Source organism: Aedes aegypti, chromosome 2 (assembly GCF_002204515.2).
Source record: "Aedes aegypti strain LVP_AGWG chromosome 2, AaegL5.0 Primary Assembly, whole genome shotgun sequence".
Lineage (NCBI taxonomy): Eukaryota > Metazoa > Arthropoda > Insecta > Diptera > Culicidae > Aedes > Aedes aegypti.
The window spans coordinates 375,820,951-375,829,657 of NC_035108.1; the positions used below are offsets into that span (position 1 = coordinate 375,820,951).

The 8,707-nt window shown below is 46.3% G+C and overlaps 1 protein-coding gene across 1 annotated transcript; it reads right to left on the minus strand.

The window, feature by feature from the left end:
• Positions 1-6,506: 6,506 nt before the first annotated feature.
• LOC5572458 (gastrula zinc finger protein XlCGF57.1) lies at positions 6,507-8,494 on the minus strand. The gene is made up of 4 exons (XM_001660354.2): positions 8,394-8,494; positions 8,224-8,330; positions 6,942-7,744; positions 6,507-6,880 (listed from the first exon to the last, which is right to left on the minus strand). Exons 1-4 carry the CDS (start codon positions 8,434-8,436, stop codon positions 6,610-6,612), a joined length of 1,224 nt encoding a protein of 407 aa, XP_001660404.2. The 5' UTR covers positions 8,437-8,494; the 3' UTR covers positions 6,507-6,609.
• Between the last annotated feature and the right edge of the window lie 213 nt (positions 8,495-8,707).

Sequence of the window (8,707 nt, forward strand, 5' to 3'; positions counted from 1 at the left end):
AAAAGTGTTGATTCGGCGAAAGGGTACTGGGACAAGTTATGTGCGTACCATGAAAAATCGACAATCACGACACAAGTGGCATTGCTGAACAAATTGTGGAGCATGAATCTTTCGGAAGGTGGTGACGTTGAGTGTCACATTCGCGAGTTAGAAGAAGTGTATGACCGGCTTGCGGCCGCGGGGCACGTTCTGACGGAGTCCTTCAAGATTGTGTTGTTGTTCAGAAGTTTGCCTGAATCGTATCAGGGGCTGGCAACTTTGCTGCAAAGCCAGCTGGATGCGGGTACGACGATGGAGGCAGTTAAAGTGAAAGTGCTTGAAGAATTTGAGCGCCGGAATGAGCGTTCTGGGCGAGTGAGTGGATCGGCGAGCAGTGAAGCTACCGCCATGAAAAGTGCGACAAAGAAGAGTCGAGAGAAGAGTAGTGCGGTGAAAACATGCTACCATTGTGGGAAGCCCGGTCATCTCCGGCGTGATTGTCGGGCATGGAAGAATGCAAAGCAGGGTGACGATGAAAAGAAGAAGCCCGATGCTAAGCAGAGTGCGAAGAAAGCCAACGATGACAAAAGTTATGTGTGCTTTTCGGCTACCAACAGTGCGAAAAACAATGAATGGTATGTCGATAGTGGTGCCAGCTGTCATATGACAAATGACGAACAGTTTTTCACAAAGCTGGTTAAGAAAAGTGGCCCAAGTGTTGTGTTGGCAGACGGGAAAGTTGTGAAAACGGCGGGTTGTGGTTATGGCACACTTCGCGGTGTGAGTGGAAGTGGTAACGTCATTGATGTGAAGCTAACCGACGTTTTGCTTGTGCCGTCGCTAACGAGCGGCTTGATATCCGTTGATAAGCTAACCTCCAAAGGGTTCACGGCTGTGTTTGAAGCCAGAGGTTGTGAAATTCGTGACAAAACTGGTGAGGTCGTTGTTGTCGGTGACCGATATGGTGGCTTGTATCGGTTGAAGCTTGGTGAAGTGTCGAGAAAGGTGGAAGAAAAGGTGCATAATTCGCTGTGCCAGCACCAGTGGCACCGACGTTTTGGCCACAGGCATCCGGGAGTGATAAACAGGATTAGTGATAAGAAGCTAGGTAACGGGATGAAGGTCGTAGACTGCGGCATTCGGCTTACCTGCGAGCCGTGCATCGAGGGCAAACTGGCTCGGAATCCGATCCCGAAAGTGGCGGAACGCAAATCAACGCTGCCGCTGGATTTGGTCCACACAGATCTCTGTGGGCCAATGAAAACGACAACCCCCGGCGGTAAGAGATTCATCATGACGATGATTGACGACTTTAGTCGTTATACCGTGGTCTACCTACTCGCCAAGAAATCGGAAGCACCAGGTAAGATCAAAGAATATGTTCGTTTTGTCCAAAATTTGTTCGGCCGCAAACCCAAGATCATCCGATCTGATGGCGGCGGCGAATACTGTAACCAGGAATTGCGCACATTCTTTGCGGAAGAGGGAATCAAGGCCCAATATTCTACGGCGTATACTCCGCAACAAAATGGCGTTGCGGAGAGAAAAAATAGGTCGCTTCAGGAGATGGCTCGAACCATGTTACTGGATGCTAGTCTTCCCACGCGTTATTGGGGAGAGGCAGTGGTGGCAGCGGCGTTCTTGCAGAACAGGCTTCCCTCGCGTGCTGTGGATACTACTCCCTTCGAAAAATGGCACGGACGCAAACCAGAGTTAGGATACCTCCGCGTCTATGGGTGCCATGCGTTCGTACACGTCCCAGATGTTAAACGCGGTAAGTTTGACGGGAAAGCGCGAAAACTTCGCTTCATTGGATATTCCGAAGAACATAAGGGGTACAGGTTTGTCGACACCTCTACCGACAAGATCACCATAAGCCGGGATGCGCGATTCCTGGAGTTGGATGATGGATCTTCTCACAGCCTGGCGAAGGATCCGAGTCAGGAGCTCGTGAACACTGAAGTGGTATGGCCGCTCAAGGAAAACTCGGACCAGCAAGCTGAAGAAGAGGATGTTCCTGCGGAACTGCCTGAAGATCAAGACGAGGATAGTATGTTTTTCGACCTGGAAGATCAGGATGCCGAAGCTGACCCCCTGGCTGTAAAGCAGGAGGAGGAGGAGGAGGAAGAAGACCGTGAAGAAGCAGCGCGATTGAATCAAGGAGCAGGCGTTCGGCAATCAAGCCGCCGGACGCGTGGTGTGCTACCCAACCACCTATCAGATTACGTTGTTGGTGTAGCAGCACATTCGGAGTTGGAACCGGTAACTTTCGAGGAGGCAATGTCTTTCCCGGAACGAGATGCTTGGAAATCGGCTATGGACAGTGAGATGGCGTCCCACAAAAAGAATGGTACGTGGGAGCTAGTTCCTCTCCCGAAAGGCAAGAAACTAGTTGGAAGCCGATGGGTATTCAAACTCAAGCGGAATGAATGCAACGAGATCGTGCGCTATAAGGCACGGATTGTGGCGCAGGGGTTTACCCAGACTCCTGGTGTGGACTTTGGCGACGTTTTTGCTCCGGTGACTCGCCATGCCACTCTGCGAACTCTTTTGGCATTGGCTGGAAAGAAGAATCTCGTAGTGAAGCACCTAGACGTCCGAACCGCTTATCTGTACGGCAACATAAGCGAGGAAATCTACATGAAGCAGCCCCCGGGATATGTCGCTCAAGGCAAGGAGGAGCTTGTATGCCGGCTGCGTAGGAGCATATACGGACTGCGACAATCGGCCCGCTGCTGGAACGAGAGGCTGACGGAAGTGCTGAAGAAGATGGGGTTCGAGGCAAGCGATGCTGATGCGTGTCTGTTCGTGGGCATTGTGAACGGGAAGAAAGTGTACTTAATTGTTTATGTAGACGATTTTCTCGTGGCATGCGAGAGCGAACAAGTGATCACCAGTGTTTTCGAACAATTGAAGAAGAGTTTTGACATTCAATGCCTCGGCGATGTGAAATGTTTCCTGGGTCTCGAAGTACAGAAGAAAGACAATGTGTATAGTGTGAGTCTGACAAACTATATAGACCAGTTGGTAGCGAGAGTGGGACTCAGTGAAGCAAAGGTTTCAAAAACGCCGATGGACAAGGGTTTACTTGGTGATGAAGTGAACGATAAACCGTTAGAAGACGTTACGAAATACAGAAGCGCGGTGGGTGCACTTATGTATATTGCCGTGTGCGCTCGCCCCGACATCATGAACAGTGCTGCAATACTTGGCCGGAAGTTCAGTGCACCTTCGGAGAGTGACTGGACGGCAGCCAAACGCGTAATCCGTTACCTCAAAGGAACACGCGATTGGAGGCTGATTCTCGGCGGTGATAACGAAGATCTTGTGGCATTTTCGGACAGCGATTGGGCAGGAGATACCGGGACACGAAAGTCAACTACCGGCTTCGTGCTATTTTATTCAGGAGGAGCCGTTTCGTGGGCAAGTCGCCGGCAAGACTGTGTCACGCTGTCGACTTTAGAAGCAGAGTACGTTGCCCTAACGGAGACGTGCCAAGAGGTGGTCTGGATGCGACGACTGCTTCGTGATCTTGGAGAGGAGCAAACTACAGCGACGGTTGTTCACGAGGACAATCAGGGATGTCTCAGCTTTGCTCAGTCCGAGCGTTCTAGCAAGCGGTCAAAGCACATAGAAACAAAGCGCCACTTCGTGAAGAACCTATGTGAACGAGGCGAGGTTGCGTTGGTGTATTGCCCGACGGAGGACATGAAGGCGGACGTTCTAACGAAACCGTTGGGAAGAGTCAAGCATCATCACTTCGCGAGCGAGCTTGGATTGGTTGGCGGTGTGCCGAGCGTCAAACATTGAGGAGGAGTGAAGAGAATAAGCAGTGTCTTGCCCCTCGTCAACCACATCCTGTGCATTACTTTTCCACTGGGGCGACTGCCGCACCCCGACGGCGACGGCAGAGCAGTGTGTAGAGAAAGAGACAGTGTTCAGTTCAACTTTGTACATCCGACGAGAAACACGTAGAGTAAAAGTTTCCTTTATTCAGTTTTCCTAAAACTCGTGGTCGTTCCTTTTTCCGGTAATCCGAAACATACGCAGATTCCCCTGTGCGGTAAATCGTACTCTCCCACAAGTTTCGCGCCATTGAGCTCAGGAAGTTCTGCGAGTCTTACAACATCCATCTAAATTTAACAACTCCATACTGGCCAGAACGCAACGGCGCTGTCGAAAGACAGAACCGTAACTTGAAGAAGAGGATTAAAATCAGTGTAGCTCAAGATACCGATTGGAAGCGAGATCTTTACGAATATCTGTTATTCTATCACTCAACCCCTCAGGAAACAACTGGTCTGTCTCCGGCTAAAATGATGTTTAATCGAGAGCTGATTAGCTACCTCCCTACGATACAGGAACCTACCAGAATATTCTTTGAAGGAACACAGGAACGGGATGCTTTAATCAAAGAACATAAGAAACAATATGCTAATGATAATAGACATGCTAGAGAAAACAACATCATAGCCGGTGACACCGTATTGATGCGCAATTTGAAACTGGGATCGACGCAACCTAACTTTCGACCAGAGGAGTTTGAAGTAATCAACGTGAACGGAAGCGAGCTTGAGGTCAGATCTAAAGAAACCGGGAAGGAATACACGAGAAACCGAACTCATTTGAAGAAATTGCCATTACAAAGATCCAGCGACGCCGATGTGCAGCCATCTTCGACAGAGGTTCTCAACGATGACTCACAGCCAGGTTGTAATGAGACTAACTATGAACGCGCACAGACTAGCTGTAAAGAAATACAGACAGAAGATAGTGTTCGTCCGCGAAGGAATAGAAATGCTCCGGGTAAATACAAAGATTTTCATTTGTATCAATGAACCTCAAACATTGTCTCGATATTTACTAAATTATGAACCTGTCAATAAATGATTTCGAGTATTTTGATATTGTAGATTTTATTTCCAAACTTAAGGAGGGATGTATCGAAGTGATATCTTTACCAAATGTACATTCATCTTGTGCGCAAAACTAGTATACCTGAAACGTGAGTTACTTTGGTCATGGGACAGTTCTGTACACCGAGAGATAATGAATGTGTGTGTGTGTGTGTGTATAAGAGAGCGATTGAACTACGGCAGTTTTCAGTTGGACATAGACGCGAGCACACCGGTACAGCCATATAATTTATTTTTAATTTTCATACAAAAAATCTTACCATGGGGGGAGGGGGGGTTGAAAACCCCCGAAAATTGTCTTACGTAATTAATGGACCGCCCCTTACCTCACCCATCGCAAAAACGCTGCACAAAGCTTTGCCAGACGTTCTCTGAGGGTTTTGCTTTTGTGGACATTTCGCGGCAAAATGCCCCCGCTTCTTACAGTTGTGGCACGTGTCGTCCTTCTTCGTCGTGCCACCGTTGCTGCCTCGTCGTCTCCTAGCCTGGTTGGAATACAACGCTGCCATTCTTTGGCACATTTTGCAGCTTCACGTCTTGCAAAATTTTTGCTTTTACCGCGTCCGATGTCAACGCAGTACCCGATGCCTCGAGTCCCATAATCATGGGTTCATAATGCTCCGGAAGTCCCATGAGTAACAACGCAGCCAGCCATGAGTCGTCAACCTTGAAGCCGATTCCCGCAAGTTTGTGTGCCGTAGACATCAGCTCGTCGACATACGATTCCACGCTGCCGCAGTCATCCAAACGAATGGAAGTGAGCTTCCTCAGTAGGCCGATTTTCCTGGTCAAACCGTTGTCTTGGAAAGCGTTCCGCAGTTTCTCCCAGGCCTCCTTTGCGTCCTTTGCGTCCTGGACCAGACTGTAATTGGTCGTCTCCAGGCTCAAGCAAATTGTGGCCAACGTTCGCAAACTAACCTCTTCGTCGACTTGGTGTCCTTCCGGTGGCGCTACCGCGTACCAGGTGCCTTCGCGAATGAGTGTCATTTTCATCGCGAACGCCCACGTGTTGAAATTTTCACGCCCCTTCAGCTTCTCGATGATGGGTAGAGCAACCGCATTCATCCGTCCACTTCCAGCGGCTGATCCTCCAACAGCAGGTCTTCCAGCGGCTTGTCCTCCAGCTTCGTCCTCGGCGGCCGGCAGGCCACTTCCGCTTCTAGCAGGACGATTCTGCTGATGTCTGCTCATCGCCAAACTAATTTTTCGCTTTTCTTCTGACTATGGCCAGCATAAGCCCATAACCTTTTGTAGAGTAAAAACGTCCGGTTCGGTTCGCTGACTAAAGACTAATGAAAATTTATTTCAGTTCAACTGCCTTCAGCACCACTTGCTGTTAGGCGTTCCTATGGTAACATTATGTATAACAAAGCTAGTACATAAGTTCATTGGTTGCATTTGCTTATTCCAATGTCTACTATGATTTCAACAAGTTCTATCACATTAAAATGATAGTAATGCTAAACACAGAACACCTATTATTATTATTATCTTTATTAAAGAGACTTTCAGCTCAGATCGTGGCTGGTTCGAAACTGAACACCTAGATATAATAAATGAATGCAATGTTTAAAATGATACTAAAAAAATACAAACAAAACAAAACAAACATGAACTTACACGATCACGATATTTAAGTTTATTACAATATTATCCAAATGTGTACTAACAATTGTAGCAATATTTTTAGTATTCTTTAAGAACCAACAGCGGTTTAATATTTCTTCATCAGCGTATCCTTCATCGCTTTGATTCCATTCAGCTGCATCAACGGTTCTCCCGGGTGGAACTTTTGCATGTGCATTACGTAGATCCGTCGATGGATGAAACCTTTCGAGCAAGTGTTACAAACATAAGGAGTCTCGCCGGAATGCGTTCGCAAGTGGATAGTCAGAACGCTCTTGCAGTAGAACGCCTTGCCACAGTGCGGACACACAAAGTCTCGCGTTTGCGTGTGGATGTTCATGTGTCGTTGCAGAGAATACCTGTAACAATTTGAATAAATAAAACTGTTTGCAAAACTTGAATGCATGAATGACAACTCACTTGTTAAGTATCTTAAGCCCACACAAGCTGCACTGGAATTTCTTCTCATCGTGCACCGAAGAAATGTGTAGTTTGAGTTTCTTCTCATTGGTAAACTCCTTGTCGCACTGAGGGCATTTAACTTCATGACCAGTAATGTGCATCCGTTGGATGTGTGCCCTCAGATTGATTTTACAGTTGAACTTCAGCCCACAGTTCTCGCACGTGTATGGTGTCAACCCCCTGTGGCCGTTCATATGGCCATCCATTCGATCCGAATGTATTCTCTTGCCGCAAAGCTCGCATGTCTTCTTGTATTTTTCAATTGTCATGTGGTAGTAGTACTTTTTATACTCTTCAGGATCCATTGCCTTTTCTGCTGCTGTTTTACGTCGGATTGGTCGTTTCGTTCGCATTTTTTCTCTCAATCGCTCCTCTGGTGTTTTAAATCTGTATTTTCTACGCCTTGCGTTAGATGTTGAAAGAGACCTCTTCAATTTTCGAGACTGGATCATCTTTTTAGATTTTGGAGCAGGCTTTTCTGTTTCGTCATTGTTCCTATTTTCCAAAGTTTCAATGGAGAGCTCCACTGTTTCGGCACAATTGTCCAGCAGAGATTGCAAGGTATTCGATTCGTTAGGCTCATTATCCTTGTCCGCATTTTCAGGCGGACAAAATTTCTCGTGATCCTCTATCATAGGTGTCGGATCGGTTATGCCACGAATTATGTTCCGACATTGATGCTTGAATGAATAGAATTCTACGACATCGGCTTCGCATTCTTTGCAAACATCAACCAAACTAGAATCCTGTTTCGGGTCAACCTTTAAGAAAAATTAAGAAAATCATAAGTCATATCTATAGTTATCTTGATATTTTATGCTATTTTTGTCTAAACAAGGCTGGTAGCAACCAGGCAGCAAAATAACGGTGACTTTAGTGACTAAATTGGTTAAAATAGTGACTTCAAAATTAAAAGTATTACTATAACTGCGCATTACTATGTCCAAAGAGGTACGTAAAATACAACTAAAGGACAATACAAGTAATCCATAGCATGTAAGAAATCTTACGTCTTGAAAACAAAAAGTGACTTTTTGTTGCATATAGTGGCTACACCTACTCGAAAATAGTGACTAGGTCACTAGAAAGTGACTCGCTACCAGCCCTGGAAAATAAGCTGCCACCCACTTCCCTTCCATTGCAATCCTGATCAGCTTATTGATTCAAATATCAGTAACTTGTGGTGTTATCTGAGTGGGTGGTAGCGTCCGATGTAAGAACCAACTGTATAGATACTCACCCACATGCAGAGGATGTCTTGAAACTTCTCCCGGAAAAAGCGATTCTTGAAAAGTGAGTTGGCTTTACATGGTTTCAAACACACGCGACAGTTGTTCATCTTGATTACTGAAAGCAAAAGCGTATTTTAAAAAGAAAAGTTTAATATTAAGTCGGAAAATTTCCACCCACCGAAGTCACTACCGAACGGAACCGAGATCGAAATGAAAAACATCAACAAACCAAGATAGGGCTGCCAGACATCAGTGCAAGATGAGCCCTTCAGTAACGCACATCAATAAGCCATTTTACGAGACAGTCGGTTGACGTTTTCTGGCGGGCCGCTCATTGTTATTGTTTTAAAAACTAGCATGATATGTGAATGGCGCTGGCAACGTTTTTGTTAGTGATGAGATTTTTGCATCTTTCTGGCTATTTTTTTACGCGGTTAAATGTCTGATATTACCAGTAAATAAAATAAATTCTTCCCTGCCTGCTGATTTTAA